The sequence below is a fragment of the Haliotis asinina genome, chromosome 3, assembly GCF_037392515.1.
Source record: "Haliotis asinina isolate JCU_RB_2024 chromosome 3, JCU_Hal_asi_v2, whole genome shotgun sequence".
Lineage (NCBI taxonomy): Eukaryota > Metazoa > Mollusca > Gastropoda > Lepetellida > Haliotidae > Haliotis > Haliotis asinina.
This window is the reverse complement of record NC_090282.1, coordinates 70,098,441-70,116,894: the sequence shown is the minus strand read 5'-3', so window position 1 is coordinate 70,116,894 and position 18,454 is coordinate 70,098,441. Positions and strand designations below refer to the sequence as shown.

At 40.1% G+C, this 18,454-nt stretch overlaps 1 protein-coding gene across 1 annotated transcript; it reads right to left on the bottom strand.

The window, feature by feature from the left end:
* Positions 1 to 1,006: 1,006 nt before the first annotated feature.
* Positions 1,007 to 14,243, bottom strand: LOC137277042 (tetraspanin-8-like). The gene is made up of 8 exons (XM_067808703.1): positions 13,954 to 14,243; positions 7,327 to 7,419; positions 6,463 to 6,675; positions 5,872 to 5,946; positions 4,920 to 5,030; positions 3,959 to 4,153; positions 3,380 to 3,463; positions 1,007 to 2,377 (listed from the first exon to the last, which is right to left on the bottom strand). The coding sequence occupies exons 2-8, from the start codon at positions 7,390 to 7,392 to the stop codon at positions 2,318 to 2,320; spliced, it is 804 nt and encodes a 267-aa protein (XP_067664804.1). The 5' UTR covers positions 7,393 to 7,419; positions 13,954 to 14,243; the 3' UTR covers positions 1,007 to 2,317.
* Positions 14,244 to 18,454: the final 4,211 nt, after the last annotated feature.

The following is an 18,454-nucleotide window of genomic DNA, read 5'->3' as shown; positions in this document are numbered from 1 at the left end:
AGTTAACTATTTCAATGTTGTTCTAAGACTCGTCCCCTGTCACGTACATAATTAGATTCACAAATACTCTTTCTCTCCCCATTTTACACAGTGACTATCACTATCACTGATTTACACACCTTTGCCGCGCGCCCTACTGCATCAATATTTAGACGTGTGAAGCCCATTTCCAGTGCCCCACCCCCCAGCCCCACGGCGTGATTTGCTGGAATATTGCTAAAAGCCGCGTAAAAACAACCTCACTCATTCACTCAATCTTTAGACAAATTACTTCCTCGCGTCCTATTGCATCACTGAATTTACACAGACAACCTTCGCGTCCGACTCTATCACTGATTTTTCACAGTACACCTTCGCGCCGACTTTATCATAGACTTTACACAGAAAACCTTCGCGCCGACTCTATCACTGACTGCACTCAGTACACATTTGCGATCGACTCCAATAATGAATTTTCATAGTACTCATTTCCTCCAGACAACATCACTGATTTTACACAGTACACCTTCGCGCCCTACTCCACAACTCATTTTACACAGTACATCGATCCTACTTCATCACTGATTGTGCAATGTCCTCGAGCTCCTAAGCGCTCGAATGCAGCAGTATTCAAACATTTCTGCTTCGTCTTCGGCTCCATCACTCGCTGTGTTACAGCTAACTCCTCTGGTCGGACTGCATTCTGTCTCTCACCTTACGCAAAACCTTTTCGTAGAGTACTCAGTCAAGCCGGAAGATATATATATGCTGTTACCATGACATTCCCGGTTACTGTTATTGGTGTTTTACACAACTACACTGGTCATATGTGGCTGATGAGTGCATGTGATATGTCTGATATGTCTCTGTGTGAGTAAGTGATGTTTGTGTATGTGTGTCAGTGTGTGCATGTGTTCGCTGTTAGTGTGTGTGTGTGCGCGGTGTTTGTGTGTGTGTGTGTTTGTTGTTAAACATATATTCTGTGCGAATCTTACATATCTTCTCATATTACACACAACACTACACCTGATGGCAATGTTTTATTTGTAGCCACAATACAACTATTATATGTACACATCAAATACGTCAACTGTACACCGCCGTAGCTCCCTCAGAATAATGCTTTGTGTAGGTGGTTCTCGCTTCTGGATCAACGTCCATGGCCAGAGCGGTACACGTAGCGTCCACTGAATGATCAGTGTTTCACAAATAATCCTCGAAGCCAGTACTTATATCTACGGAAACCTCAACAGCAAAACTGTCCTAATTAATCATAATTATATATACTTAATTTCCCATCGTCACCGACTTAATATTATGACCTATGACTTATAAAATGTATAGAAGTGGGCCGTGCAAGTACGAGGTCAGATGATTTGGAGAAGATATATGAATACCACGTCCCCGAGTTCCAGGAGTGATGTTAGGTTACAGAACATTGTTCGTAAGAATCAGAATTGGTCAGAGATTATGCACACCTATCGGCATCATGAGTAGCTCTAAATGTAGCAGTGAATGTTCCCATTGAGGTACAGGACACATCAGTCCTGCACATTTGAATGAATGAAACAGTCGTAAAATCTCAAAGCTTTCCCCTACCCACCACAACATTGACAGTGGAGACATTTGTGCCCCTCGAGTTCTAAAGAAACTGATTTACTTGATCCAGTATACGTAAGACCGACGTATTCAATGAGTCCAGTAGCCAGGTTACTCGGTTCGTCCATGCGGAAACCAGTTTACCGTATCCTTACATGGAAACCAGTTTACCGTATCCTTACAGATGCATTTGATGACATCACCCATCACCTGTGAAGATCCACTTTAGAACTGATCTTCAGCAACCCGCGCTTGTCGTAGGAGACGAATTTCTTGGTTGACACATGTAATCATATGAAATTTGCATAGATCGATGTTCATGATGTTGATCGCTGGATTGTCTGCTCCAGACTTGATTATGTACAAACCGCCGTCATATAACTAGAATATTGTAATAAGAAAGAAACAAAACAGCACCCTCAAACAGCTCAGCTGTCTATCTAGCAACAAATTAAAATAGAGCGAAGACATGGGATGACGGGCCTCTACATTATTCAACCTGAACAGAATTGGGCCATTGTTTCATCGGAGAGGGACTCGTTTGGGTTACACGCGTCTTACTACGTACCCGAAAACGCATGGACTTAAAGAAATATTTTTGGTAATAAATAAAATATGGAGACTGATCCATGTGGGAGACCTGCCGATGGAGGTGAGTCGATGAAATATTACACACAACGGTGAAGGCAACATAGTGTTTGTAGAAGCATGTATCAATGAGTTCTTTCACAAAATTCCCTCAGACCTTGTCGTCCCCTATTTTCCGGATGAGGCAACAAGCAAATACAATCGCCAGGACCTGCAACAGGAAAGTAGCGTCTCGTGCTAAATAAGAAACACAGCAAGTATTGTTATAATATTCAGATGTAGTCAAAGCAACTGACTTTTCATTGTAGTACAAAGTCACATTTCCATGGTTCTCACTCTACAGAATCAAAATAGCGAGAACAAAATAGCAATGATCTCTAACATAGCGAGAACAAACAAGCACTGATCTCTAACATAGTGAAAACAAAATAGCACTGATCTCTAACATAGCAGGGACGGTGGGGTAGCCTAGTGGTTAATGCGTTCGCTCGTCACGCCGGAGACCCTGGTTCGATTCCCCAAATGGGTACAGTGTGTGAAGCCCAGTTTCTGGTGTCCCCCGCCGTGATATTGCTGGAATATTGCTAAACGCGGCGTGAAACTAAACTCACTCACTCTAACATAGCGAGAACAAAATAGCACTGATCTGTAACATAGCGAGAACAAAATAGTACTGATCTCTCCGCTTACACAGAAAGGACAAAATAAAACTGACCTCTAACATAGCAAGACCTAGCCTGTACTGAAGATTGATTGATTGGTATAGCTTAGTTTTATGCCACACTCAGCAGAATTATAGCTATATAGCGGCAGTCTGTAAATAATCGACCCAGGGATCAACATCATGAGCATCGATCTACGGAACTGGGATAGTTTGACACGTTTCAAGCAAGTCAGCGAGCCTGACCACCTGATCCCGTTAGTCGCCTCTTACGACAAGCATGGGTAATTGAAGATCAGTTCTAACCCGGATCTTCACGGGTTGTACGAAACCACTAACACAGCAGAATACAAGACTGTCCGAGGTTGTATTGAATGGTCATACAATCGGTTGTCAATACAATACTTTGAAAGTAAGTTCAAAAAGGTTGAACCGATTTATAACACAGGAGGCACAATGTTGCTCTGACCTCTAACATATGGAGAAAAAAATTGTAACGACACCAAGCACAACAGGAACAGAATCTGAATAGAACAGAGCAGGCGTACTTACCTCTAAAAGCACAATTAGAAAAGCGATGATAATGATGTAGACGGCTTGTGTCACTATGTGATCTCGAATCTTGCCATAGCATGGCTGAAATAGAGCAGAGATCCAGAGATCGAGATCAGTAAAGTGGATTCTGGGTTCGTAAACACATGTCACCGAGCTTCATTCAGTTTGAATGAATTGACTTTGCGTATTTTCAGTCACATTTGACATGGTCGTCAATTAAAATAATGGACCGAAATTTAGAAGATGTATTTTAAGTGGCGGACAACGTATATTTTTCATCTGTCTGAAGCATACCATAATTATTATATTCTCTTGGGGTCCTTTAACGAAACAACCTTTACTGCGGTTAACCTTAACTCCCATTCTTTAACGTTGCACTAAGGTTGCCTTAGTGACTTACAATCATCATAGTGTTTTGTGAAAGGAGGCCCTGGACGCTTTTTGCGACTACTTTGTTTCATCCCCTATCCCCAAAAGCATAAAAACAAAACAAACAAACAAACAAAAAGAAACAAACAAAAACAACAACAACAACAGTGATAGGATATATGTGGCATAGGTCCTATGGGGACTTACAGTGGCAATATTAGAGTTGATGTAGGTAGGAGCGGTGGTGCAGGTGGTATCGTTCACTATGAACACGTTATTGCTGTAGAACCTGGGCTTGTCCAGCTTGCAGCATGCTATAGGGATGATTCTGGAGGTGCGTTCTGTCCAGTTGGCAGCCGTGTCTTTAAAGTCGCTATAGTTGTTTATTCCACAGCATTCAAACTAAACACAATACAGGAATGTGTGTATAGTTATGTACTTTCATATTCAACACGTAGCTGTTTTTGTGTGCAATATCACACAATAGACTGTATATTGTTCTATTCTCACAAGCCTCATGATGACATTTATTTAATAAACAACTGCATCTAATAAATCGTATTTCTTCATGAATTCAATTCAGTCAGCACAGGGATGGATGCAATTGAATCTCAAGTCGAATTTCAGACGATATTCAGCTTTAACATATGCAATCATATTTTCAATCAACACTTCAGTCTATTTGAGACTTCACTTCTCTCGGACGTAACTACGTATATCTGGTAATGCATTCGGGTTGTATTTTTCTAAAGATGTCGAACTATTGAATAATCTAGGAAGCTATCCACTGGATTGTTCGGAGCGTTAACAAACACAATTTACATGAAACGTGCTGGATTGAAGCAAATTAACATCCGTCATATATGTCGTGATATGAGGCGTTATGTAGGGCGTTTTGTAGAACGTTTTCTGGAGTGTTATGTAGGGCTCGATGTGTAGGCGTTATATACGGCCTTACGTAGGGTGTCATGTGGGGCGTTATGCAGGGCGTTATCTCTAACGTTGTGTACGGCGCAATGTAGAATGTAGCGCGTTAAATAGGGCATTGTATGGGGCGTTATGTGGGAAAGTGGATCCTACCTCAACCACCTGAATACACTTGAGGACTTCAAAAGGCACCGCCTGAACCTGCGTATTGGGTTGGTTGTTTATCAGTTTCTAACCTTACCTCAACCATCGCAAAATCAAGCGCCTTCCCAAACTGCAACTTTGTGTCTCCCCTGCCGTCGTACTGAGATTTGACCTGCGTCAGTAGCCAGTCCTTTACTTCCGTCTCAGCCTGCAAGACACGCTGCTGTCACTGGAAGGGATATTTCTGGGGCGTTGGGGTAGTGGTTACAGCCCTCGCTCGTCACGTCGAGATCGTCACGCGTTCGATTCACAACATGGGTGCAATGTGTTTGAAACCCATTTTTGGTGCACCCAACCGTGTTAAAGCTGGAATATTGCTAAAGGCAGTGTAAAACCACACTCATCACTAGGGATATTTCAGACATACTGTAAAATACATACATTCACTGGACTGATCTCATTCTGTACACACAAAGGGTATTGTATATTAATAGTCCATGGTGTAACATGTCTTTGTGCAGGGTAGCTTTCCCTAGACTTGTAAGGATACTATGATCAATCCATGAATCCTCAGTTTATCACCACATTTCCCACCACCGCTGTTTTGGGACCGTTGACAGTGTCTTGGAACAACGCCAGGTTCTCACACAAAAAGCCCAAACGATTTGATGCAGTACTGCCCAAAATAGATTTAAATCCCTTTCACTCTGTCATTCAACGAGAAGATCTGATCCGTGAAGATAAGAGATAGAACAGGTCTTCCTCAACCCATGTTTTTCAAAAAAGAAGACAATGTTAGTCGTAAGAGGCGACTAACGGGTAATGCTCGCTGACATGGTTGACACATGTCACCGGTTCCCAGTAGCGCAGATCGAGGCACATTCTGTTGATCACTCGATTTTCTGGTCCAGACTCTATTATTCATATAGACCACCGATTTATCTTGTTGGAATATTGATAAGTGCAGCGTAAAACTAAACTGACTCAATCACTCACTCACTCACTCATTCATTCATTCATTCATTCATTCATTCATTCACACGAAATACCTGTGTCCTGAAGTACGCTGCCAAGGCGCCTGCAACAACTTGCACGATCAAGGTGATGCAGAGTAAACCGATATACTGAAAGACAACAGGCGGTGTTAATTTGGCACATGTCCATGAACACCGATATCCTAAATGTAACATATATCATTAACAATAGGCACTGAAAATACAAATTTGTCTGGGAACAAACAAATGCGGCTCCATAAAACCGTTCGTGTTCTATGAAAATAATTAGCGCCATTTGACTGCATCGATATTTTGATATATGTTGATATTTAACAAAATGATTGCAATCTACATAAAATATTGTGGGGTGTCCTAATGATTCACATGTTTGCTCCTTATGTCGTATTTGACACCCTTCCCTCCTCTCCCAACCCCTACCCTTCACAAAATCGAAACAAGTAATGACCGAACATGTATACACATATAATTATACGGTTACCTGTCGTGGTGTTGCCGTACCATTACTCATAGTGTATAAGCAGCGTTTAACCATTTCCTGTCCACGCCTATAGAGTACCAACACTGACTGAGTGAGATTTACGATGCACATGACTCAGCGTCTAGTATCTACTGAGCCGGACTTACCACGCCAAGAAGGCACTTGCTCTCCCTGCAAGCTCCGCAGCAGCCAAAGATGGCGAAGAGAATAATGATGCAACTCCCGACGATGATAGCATACGTTCCACTTGTTATCACGCCTTGGGTTGTGCCACTGGCGTCTACATTTCCCAGGTAGTTCAGCAACGGTTTGTCAACAATTGTGAGAATACCGAGCACAACTCCCGCCATACCAGCGACCTACAATCATAAATGGTCTCGTTCATAGGCGGGAACCTTCAGTCTCATTTGTCAGAGGAGCACAAAATCTGTTCCGTTATTGAACATCTTGATAATAATTACGTCTAGGTGAAACAACTTCTTTTAGGTTGAGTCGCATCATTAGGTGGCTGAGTGGGTTAGATCGCTGCTTTTTATGATGGGGTGAGCGAGCGATCTTTCAGCAATATTCCAGCAATATCAAACCCGAGGTGGGCTTCACACGTAGGACAAGAGCCATCGATTTAACCACAAGGCTGCTCTACGACCCAGTGTATCTTCAAATACCGGATGAGACTCAACCTTACAAAAGTACTAGAATCTATACCTACTGAAAGTGTATATCCCAATGTAACAAGCGTTACATTTACCACTTTCTGAAAGGTATTCTGTATTGCAATTCCTCCATATTATGCTAAAAAATCTTTAAGTATCTTGCCCTTGTGATTTAAACGATTTTAGTACTCTCGGTTAATTCATTTTCTGTCTATTGTTGTAACTGCTGTACCCAAAGTTTACACCATCCGCAATCTTTTATTTTTATATTCTGTAAATCTTGCATGCATAAGGCCAGTGTACATTAAGATATGGGACAAATCGGAGTATGCTTTTCTTGTGTAACCTTATACTCACCATGAAAAGAAAGTTGAAAACTATGAGGGTGTACTTTGCACATGTTGGCCATGTTCCCTTCACCATTGTGCCTGTGTCTTTGTCTGCCTTCGTCTGTGGAAAGGCAGGCGTTATAATTGTATTAATTTAAACATAACGAATAATGCATTATTTTCCGTTAATCCTGATGGCAACGATAACGGTATTATCCACCACCTTTTCATCGTCTACTATTGTCTATTTGCACTGAGAACGCACCGATGAATTTCACTTTAAACAAAAACGTAAACCAAATAGAGTCTTGCGAATCCTCATAATTTCACCTTACATTTGAAAATTTAAGTCTTAGAATTTTATGCAACTCAGGATAAAAGTTGTTTAACAAACGATCTTAGATAAAAATCGTTATTACTGGTTTGTATTTCAAAGGGGTAAGCGCAGTGAATCAAAACCATGTGCGGTACGTGATGCATGTATGAGTGTTAGCTCAAGCCAACGCAACATGTTCCTGGTGTTCCATTCAATGAGCATACCCCCTTGAAATGCAAACAAATGAAGTGATTTGAAATTATGATCGTCTGTTAAACAACTTTTATCCTAAGTTGAAGCAAATTCGGAGATTCAGATGTTCAGTTGGCAAGGTAAGTATTGGAGGAATGGCAAACCTACTTTCACTTTATTCCACTTACCTTTTTGTGAAAATCATCGGTACGTTTTCACGGCAGACTATAACTGCTGCCCCAGATTATAGGTACATACGCATCACCTCATGTTTATTCTGCTGGATCAAGGATCATTGTTTACTTTTGTTTTGTACAATTTTTCCTTTGTTCACTTGGATATTAGTCTTGAGGATATTATGAATAATTCTTCATTACAATGTAAAATTCTAATTAAGGGACTTGGAGTCTGTTGTTGTCATCTATATTGCGGCAGTCAGTAAATAAGCGAGTTTCGAGCGTACCATCCTGTGATCAAAATAATGAGAATCGATCTACGCAATGGAGTTACGATAACACGTGTCAATAAAGTCAGCGAGCATGACCACCCGATACCTTCAATTTCCTTTCACGACAAGCATGGGCTGCTGAAGACCAATTCTATCCCAGATCGTCATAGGTCAAGGAACATGCAAAATGTACACTTTTGGCATGTGAATATAAAACCATATTTGCTGACAGACAAAACTTATAAACAGCTCTGTAAAGGATGGGACCCGATGCTATGGACTTTCTCGAATGCAGTCGGGAGTGCCGTTTCTGGACTTTCAGGAGTGTTAATTGTTCAGCTGGTGAGTATCATGTATAAATCATCATCGTCAAAAATGTATCTAAAATATGTCAATTTTATCGCAGTTTACCCACAAGACATTCATGTACCCTGAACAAAATTGAAACACGTGACATTTCAATCAAAATTTGTAAAATGTATTTAAATTTCTCATATAAAACTGAAAATCCTTTCTAGGAGTTCGCGTAACCCTTGTGAACTTTTTCTCAATACCCACAGTGATACTCCTTGGACAAAGAGAATCATTGCAGTCTGGGCCTAGATTTTCGAAGCTCTCTTAGCGCTAAGATAGTCGTAAGTAAATGTTAATGTATGGCACTTACGACTATCTTAGCGCTACAAGACCTTTGAAAATCTAGGCCCTGTTGTATCTGAAGGGGGCAGTCTCATGTTTCACTACGAATTATCCATTTTATCATTGATCATTGATGTTTTGTCAGCGGTATCAGGTCTTCCATTCAAATAGTCAATACGCATCGTCACAGTCTTTGTAACGCGCCATAATGTATAGACCGAGATACAAGGACAGGAGAGAAGAATTTTATGGACGAAACATAAAACACAGCTGTGTAGTGGAATACATGCGTATTGTGATTCACTCAGAATTGACGAACGATGTTTATAACTACTACTGACAGATATGTCACGGCGTGTCAGCTTACTGTGAAGAAGCACCTAATAGAAACAGGTCTCAGATATATTCCATCTTGGTGAAACTAACGATCACGCGTATGGTGCAGACACATCTTGGTAAACTGAGATTTGAACCCGGGGTCGTATGTTCCTGGTGTGGATAAGGGATGTTACTCTGCTCAACAAACTCAGGCGACAGGGTCATATGTACAACAGGAATAATCAGTGTATGGTTATATTTGTGAAAATCAATTTAACAATTATCGCAGCAAAACATTACCACATGCATACGTCGGAATCGTGGTTACATATGGTGAATTCAGGTCAAGATCGAAACAAATACGTAGAGACTTCAGTTTGATTTGATTTGATACAACTGTTTTACGTCTACTGTGGCATTTGACCAATATTCGTCTTGAAAAATGTATAGGTAAGTCTTGACCGGAGCCTTGACCGTCAGACTGATCGATAAACGTCTTTCACTGCGGACTGAGGTAGCTACTGAGTGATCGGATTTTACACTGATATTAGCAATGTGCCAGCAATATTACGGCAGGGGACACCAGATATGGGCTTCACACGTTGTACCCATGTAGGAAATCGAACACTGGGTTTTGGTAAAACGAGCAAACGCTTTACCTGCTAGACTACCACAGATTCTGAAAGCAGTCACCACGTGGAAACATATTATGTAATTCTGTTCGTCCTACTATTCCGAATATCGCTAGTAGGTCCGAGTGTTTAAAGATACAACAAAAGTATGTTTATAACGAACACGTGGCGGGGGGTATCGTCACGCCAAATACCCGGGTTCGATTCCCAACATGGGTACAAGGTGTAAAGCCCATTTTTGGCGTCCGCCGTCGTAATATTGCTGAAATATTGCTAAACCAAACCGCCATAAACTCATTCACTGTAAACAAACACGTTTGTACGAACTGCCATCTAGTACAAGTGCACCATAGAAAGCAACATGTACTTCTAAAAGTGAGCATGACTTCATGTAATGCGTATGTCAACGTGATACTACGCCTGTACACGACGGGAGCGGTTTTGTGAACAATGCCCCAGCAGGAATGTTGTTTATAAACCCTAATGTGCATTCAGCGATAGTATATAGAAGACACCACGCCCACTCTACAAACATCCAGGTGTTAAAGGTTATCTTCATACTTCAAATAAACGTTCTCTGATTAAGTTAGAAATGGAATGAGCAAGACGTCGCTCCTGAAGATGGGTACCTCTTGTTCATGCACTCTGTCACAACTAAATCGCCCCTTCTTGTTGTAGTGAGTGAGTTTAGTTTTACACCGCTTTCACTAACACTGAACGTAATATCACGGCGAGTGACACCAGAAATGGGTTTCATATATTGTACTCATGTTGGGAATCGAACCCGGGTCTTCAGCGTGACAAACGAACCACTAGGCTACTCCACAATCGCTCATTTTGGTAGTAGCAGCAGCAGCAGCAGCAGCTGTAGTAGTAGTAGTAGTAGCAGCAGCACCAGTAGCAGTAGCAGCAGCAGCAACAGCAGCAGTAGTAGTAGTAGCAGCAGCAGCAGCAACAGGAGTAATAGTAGTAGTAGTGAGTGAGTGAGTGAGTTTAGTTTTACGCCGCTTTTTAGCAATATTCCAGCAATATCACGGCGGGGGACACCAGAAAATGGGCTTCACACATTGTACCCATATGGGTAATCGAACCCGGGTCTTCGGCGTGACGAGCGAAAACGCTTTAACCATTAGGTTACCCCACCGCCCCAGTAGTAGTAGTAGTAGTAGTAGTAGTAGTAGTAGTAGTAGTAGTAGTAGTAGTAGTAGTAGTAGTGTATAGTTTCAAGTGACTGGGATAAAAGAATAATACCATACTGGATAACCCGTTAGTGTGTTTACTTTTTATAGGATTTAACATTTTATGTATTACAGTCTCAGCTGATAAACTTTTACATGAGGAAAAAACATAAGCAGCCGCCTAGCTGAAGCCCTACATATCACACCTACCTTTAAATTGTTTTGCATGTATAGGCATATATTATATTTTATTGTCGTTTCGTGAATGTGAATGTTTAGACATAGATTAACTAGGCTTCAGTAATGTTTCCGACAATGCATTTCAGAGATATTTGTATAAATTTGGTACACATGATGGAAGATATAATTTTCATTTTTCTTATTTGCCAGAACTGCTCACATAAAATATGGCCTTTACATGTATTCATTTAGATTACTCAAATACATTTGCATACCGGATATAAAACATCATACGAATGCACACAAAACTGGTGATTTCACTGAACGAGGCGCCGAGACTTGCGAAGTAAATATGATGAGCGCGTGTCCATGTATGTATTTTAGCATAACTAGAATCGTAGTCGTGACGCTCTGTATCCTAACACCAAATAAAGACAGACGTAGTTTAACCTTGTCTGACGGGTAATCTTAACTCCATCCCATGACCTGCTGTTCAGGTACTATTCAACTAGTTCTTAATCAACTGGGGTCCTCACAATGACACGATGTCATGATAACATTATGCTCCTTTGTATGTCGATATGAGGAACGTTAACTGTTCTGTTGGATATTCAGGTCTCTTCATACCCTCAACATATCGGTGACACTATTACACTTTATTATGCTTTCTATCAGCCCTTCATTGTGTATCCCGGTCAGATATTTCGCTGAAATTCCAACGTGACGTGTTATGATAGTCAGTGTTGCGCTTTGTCGTACGAGATCTTCTGTGTTGTATCGCACAGCGCCATATGTGTTTTGCGTCCAACACACGAAAGCATCAGACACAGCTGACTCAAAAGGCTGATTGACTAACGCTTAGCCTTCGCGTGTGTGTGTGTCTATATATATATATTACACATATATAGACAAATTGAAAGGAGTCCCGATAAGCTGGGAAATGAACCTGGGTGAATCTAGACTTGCATAGCAGGGAGTGTCTAGCAGTAGGGGAAATAATAATTATGGTTCAGAGACTGTAAGACAGACTACATGGGTGATAGATTTTGTTTCGCTTTAACGATACAAAGAGAGCCCCCTACATGTTGCTATATATATAGCGAGCCCAATAGAATATAGCGAGCCCAATACCGTTTCATGTATCGTGTCACTTTTTCTAGGTAGCGTCCATTTATCTAATCGCAGCGTTTGTCAAAGATTCATTCATTCGACAAATTTTCAATATAACTGGCGAACTATTCAGGACATACAGCCACGTTGATACAATGAATACTGCGCCCTGTCTACCTGCAATATGAATGCGGCCCCTTCATGTTCACGTTAAGTTCGCCCTGTAAGCCGTTCGATAAATATCAATAGTATTATCATAAAAGATATACTCATTCTCACCGTGAGAGGCGTTAGTCATGACATTTGAGAATGGGACCTGGTGTATTGACATAGGCAAGGAGGATGGATGCCGTCCACACCCAGTTAACTGAATTTGCACATGGAGTTCTACAGGGTTGGCGGGTGTGGCCTTGTTTCTTCATAGTATGCGTCGGGGTTTTTAATACAATAGTGTGTTATACGAGAGAACAACTTATTGTGAGGGGAAAACACACATTGACATAATATAGACCAAATAATTCATCTAAATATGGGCTACACGCACACCCATGGTTGTGTCAATCACGAGACACGATATACGTAGGTGTAGTGATTATAATACTGCAGATGGGTGTGAAGACAGGCATTGATGTGTTTACCCCGAGGGTGTTCTCAAACAAATTGTACAGGTTTAAATATCCTTGTAAATAAAAGTGCATTAAAAATTACGTTAATTCATTTCTTAAGGAAATCATTATGAAATAGCATCACCGTGCACAACGCCTGGGTATTAATACATTAAAACCAGACATAACTGTCGGTTATTGTTAAACATTTCTTATGTTTGACTAGACTTCAATGTATGAAGAGGGAACATTTTAGTTGTACACATGTTTTCAGATACAAATGTTGCTTTAAATATGCAGTCTATTATTCAGGTTCGCCTTTGAACCAAGACAAAAAAAGCACGCCTACGGAGTATAGTTTACATGAATTTCTTTTTCATATTACAACCCTTGTATCTCATTATCACACTGCATGTAATTCAGCAAATAATTCGATAATGCTAAACCTAAATTATAGGCTAATATGAAAATACCAACATGAAACAAATAATTCATTTATTTCCTAAACTACTGAACAGGCAGACAGCTCATTTTGTTTTGGCGCAAGTAACCAAATATTTAATGTAACACAACTGAATTATTTTAGACAACATGCCCTCCCTACCACGCTTGAAATGAATTACGTAAACAGCATTTCCTCATTACAACGATTGAGACAAATTGACTTAGACACACAGTTCCCTTCCACTACGAGTGAGATGAATCTTTGAGAAATTTCCTCTTTGCCACGAACTAGTTAAGATCATCATTCATTTATTACCTAAAAGGCGTACTTTCATTTTCCGAAATATCTTTCATGTTTTAAAAAATGTCTGAGTTTACTTTGACAGCTGTTATGACGTTTTCGCTTTACCACAGCAGATATAAACATGGCATATCAATATGTTAACAGTGCTCACATACCAAGCTCACTCACTCGGAAACTGAATCCGTGGCTGTAGAAAGATAAATGTGTGAGATACAAACATGTGCTGATATTATTTCATACTTTCGGAGTAGCGTGTAAGTGTGTCCAGCGAGAGTATAATGTTTCGACCTACCTGTACGAGTATCCAATACCAACTGCCCCGGGTGTTCTCAGTGAACGCAATGGAAACGTAACCTCATTTGTACGTGTGAATCCACTAAGGATACGCATAGGCGCGTTCGTTTAGCCGACAGGGAACGTCAAGTGTCGTCTTTCCCACCCGTACATCGGGTGTCGTCGTTACTTCAGTATCCATATGCAGGTTGAAGAAGGGGTATGGTTGTATATTCAGTACTTGTATATGGTTTAAAGATATCGAAATGGTGGGTATTTTATTACCACCGTATGCGTTAACGGAAAGGTGAATAATTTACAACCCATGAACAGGAAGTTTTACTACCTGCAACCCTGTGTATGTGCCGTTAGATACGTCAACAGTTTACAACCTGTGTTTGTCTTGAAGGAAACGTGAATATTTCGCTACATAATGTGTGTAGTTTGTTGAAGCAAAGGTGAATAGCTCACAACATATGTATATGTTGAGGGACAAGTGAACAGTTTGCTACATGTATATATGCAGAAGGAAACGTGAATATTTCGCTACATAATGTGTATAGTTTGTTGAAGCAAAGGTGAATAGCTCACAACATATGTATATGTTCAGGGACAAGAGAACAGTTTGCTACATGTACATATGCGGAAGGAACCGTGAATAGTTTATAACATGGGTACATATTCAAGAGTGCACTGCACGTGTACATAATAACGGAGACGCAAATATGTAACTGCATATGTATGTGCTGACAGAAACTTGAATAGTTTATTACATATATGTTGAAGGAAACGTGAATATTTTACTTCACATTTATATATTGACAGACAGTATTTTCTGTAAAGAAAAATATACTAAAAAATAATAAATACACAAAGTATTCCACATTTCCCATTTCTTGGCTAAGAAATCCACATTGAAACAGTATGTGTCTAACTTTTGTTACCCAAGTATTAGAGCTTAACCCATCTAGTATTCTTAACATTAAATAGCATTGATGTGAGTCTATTTTGTGGCATATGAATAGGTCTACACCAGAATTTGATCACACTTGACATGTACAAGTGCTGTAATGGGAGTCTGCCACACTCTCCAAGAACCATACCATTTGATGTCATTTTTTTAACCCTTAAGTATTGTTTACAAAATTTTATTTGTACTGCCTCCATTATTTTGGAATGACATGTTTCCATCATTTCAGGGCAATGACAAAGAATAGGCACAACCACTGCATAAAAATATTAAGTAGATCAGTGGAAGGTGTATTGCCAATTTCCATCTGGAAACAATTTAAAGACATTATAGCTGTAGAGGCCTGAGATGCAAGGCATGTCGGGGCTGTACTCCAGAGACACTAAACCTAAATACCTATGAAAAGAAACTGTTTCAACAGGGGAACCATTATAAAACCATTCCTCATAATGAAGAAAAGACCCCCTTTTCTTAAGAAAATAATCTTGGTTTTGTTTAAGTTAACTTAACATTCCTGTATTATTAAACAATGTTTTCTAAAATATTCAGTTTTACATATATGTTAAAATACTGTCTGTATATACTGATGGAAAGGCGCATACTGAACAGTGTACTGCCTGTGTAAACGTTTAATACTGAAAGCGTCATTTACTACTTCACTGCCTGTATATACATTTCAAGTGATAAATTTACTTGTGGTAGGATAATAGGGTTCAGACAGATGCCATTCTATGAATGTCTCAACTACATTGACCGCGAGTATGAAAAGTAACTATAATATAGTGATCAGTATACACTCCTCCTTCTCATCATCATCATCATCATCATCATCGTCGTCGTCTAATGCAGCAGTGTGATACTGGCAGAGTCGGACCCGCAAGACGTCATGATCATCACGCATCCCATACAGGGCAAGGGGATTCCCCCCACTAAGGCTACCTCAAGCATTACCAAGGTTGTCGGGGGCTGCACTATCGCTGGAAAACACCACTAAGAAGACACCGGGAACAATGGGGAACAGGACACTGTCATACCTCTGATGCAGAGGTGACGTTTCATATAGGAGATTCACATATTTGCCATATTTGGGTCACAGTGCAGTTAAAGGTATACATCAGTGAACCATATCATGCCACATTGAACAAACATTGTGTATAACATCTTCTTTTATTTTGCGAGAGCAACATTTCGATAAAATCTTGTCCCGTCCTCAAGATGGAAATGCCGTAATAGAGTTCGCGTGATGTTTGCATAGAGTAGGTGTAGTATGTGTAGAGTTATATCCCTTTATGCACAAAGCCCTACGTATTTCTTCCAGTGCAAAATAGAATGAGATCGATATTTTGCTTAAACACATATTCTTAATGTAATTAATTAATTACAGCTATGTCACAAAATAGATATAGGTAAAGTCTGCTGTCAGCTATTGTTTTATTGTTGGGATCACGAGTTATTGATAATTCCATATTCATCCACGCAAAATTCGGCTATACCTACAGTAAATTTTCACTCCCGTCTGTTTGATATCATTTGAGACCGGTGAATTGGTCACTTACACAAAATGTAATAATTGCCACAAAACAAACTTTTGCGCTGTCTCATGAAATCAACAGACCAACTCTGATGATTTGTCTCACAATTTTTGACACCCGCTAACCTGTGTCACAGTGGTATTGCTTTTATTTTATCTAAACGATTCCTTTTGGCTATAATACAATTCGTGGTTTATATTCAGGCAAGTGAATATGGTGGGCTCAAACAGGATTCTTATAGGCGCCTTAAAACTATTAAAATGACCAAATCAAGCCAACCTGCGTCACAACATGAGCGAGCGTTTATAATCACAACAGAACAAAATGTTCTTAGTCAATGCTCCTCATGTGTGTTGAAATGCTGTTCTGTTGTTTATTTCCACATTGCTATACACTGTCGAATTCTCAAAGTGAACGTACAAATGGAATATATCCGTTGAAAGACAATGGCCACTGATTTCTTACACAGTACAAAAACTGACAAGACGAATAAGATAGCTATTTAGTGGCTTTAGTGTATGTGTATTACGTGATATAATCTTTCAGTGTGTCAAATATGGCTAATCAAATCTGATCATGAAGTCTTTTCATTCATCTAACTTTACCGACACGGGACACAACACCGTGAAACCTTAGTCGTTTTATTTTTCCAGCCACCACACGTGGCTACCGGAATACAGACGCTAGCGCGCCACACGCATGAACTGCACGGGCTGTTACAACATACGGGGATACTGTGGCCAGGCTACAACAAAACATGGTTGACAGCAGACAGATATAAAACAAACAAAAGGTGTATTCTACAAAATTAAGAAAAGATGTATTATCTTAGTGCTAACTAAACCTTTGTAAGTTCATTTCTCATGGAATAATACTGACCAAATAATTTCATGTCATGTGTGTATGTTCGTGTGTGTGTGTTCATGTATGCGTTTGCGTGTGTGTGTGTGTCTGTGTGTGTCTCTGTGTGTGTGTGTTCATGTATGCGTTTGCGTGTGTGTGTGTGTCTGTGTGTGTGTGTGTGTGTGTGTGTCTGTCTGTCTGTCTGTCTGTGTAAATGGTAATATCGAAGACTGAGATTTCTCCACTAACTTGGGAGGAACATGGGGATCATGTTTAAAATTGCTGAAAAGCATGTGCAAATACCATGCATTTGAACGGCTGCCTTTGATGTAAAGTTTTATTAAGACTTCGTTCATCTTAATCATGGAACTCATGACAATGTCTTTTCAACGTTACGAATTTGTTTTACAATGCATCAGTTCACGTGCAAACAGTAGCTTATCAACAGTATGGAATATTTTGCGAAATGTAGTTTAGAACAGTAGTTTGAAGCAAGCGACTAAAGTCACACGAGTGAGTCTAAACTTTTGGCTGGAAGTATATTTCTAGATACTCATTGGCATCATTCTCGACTACCGGCTCGGGTGACACTGTTAAAGAGAAGCGTACATACATCAGACCGCATTACCCTCGTGAAAAGAATACAACTTGTAGTGTTTTCCAGTCTTTGACATTCTTTCTGGAATCTCCCGAGGAGGAAATAGACATGATTCACAACCACAGTTTCATGTGTTGGAGAATTAGTTGATGGTGCGTCGTAAAATCATATCATAACACCTCAACGCCAGTCTCCCTATAAATACCTCGGGTATAATAATGGTCTGTTACACCGGCGGTGGGCATAGCATTTTTTTTTTTAACATTGGGTGTTCATCAAACTATGATACAATCCTGAAACCAATTTAAACCACCCCGAATGACAAATGGTATATTACCAGACCCTTTGCAATTCGTCGAAAAATACTAAGATCAAAGATAGAGGTTCAGTTATGAATTTCTTACACTATATGTATTGATTTACTTATTATGATATGATGATGGTAGGATGAACTGCGAGAAGGCACTAGGCATGCCAATACTGCTTCTCTGGAAATGCGAAACTCTTCAGTTTAGAACGCAACTCGTTGCAAAAGCGGCAATACGTTCTTCTCACCCTAAGAGGGCCTCCTTGTCAC

Bases quoted from the DNA above. Each gene is read 5' to 3' on its own strand.
- LOC137277042 (XM_067808703.1), bottom strand. From the start codon at position 7,392: ATGGTGAAGGGAACATGGCCAACATGTGCAAAGTACACCCTCATAGTT. The intron at 3,464-3,958 runs GTAAGTCCCCAT...GCTCTATTTCAG, and splicing joins TCAACTCTAATATTGCCACT to CCATGCTATGGCAAGATTCG. The intron at 2,378-3,379 runs GTAAGTACGCCT...TTCCTGTTGCAG, and splicing joins TTCTAATTGTGCTTTTAGAG to GTCCTGGCGATTGTATTTGC.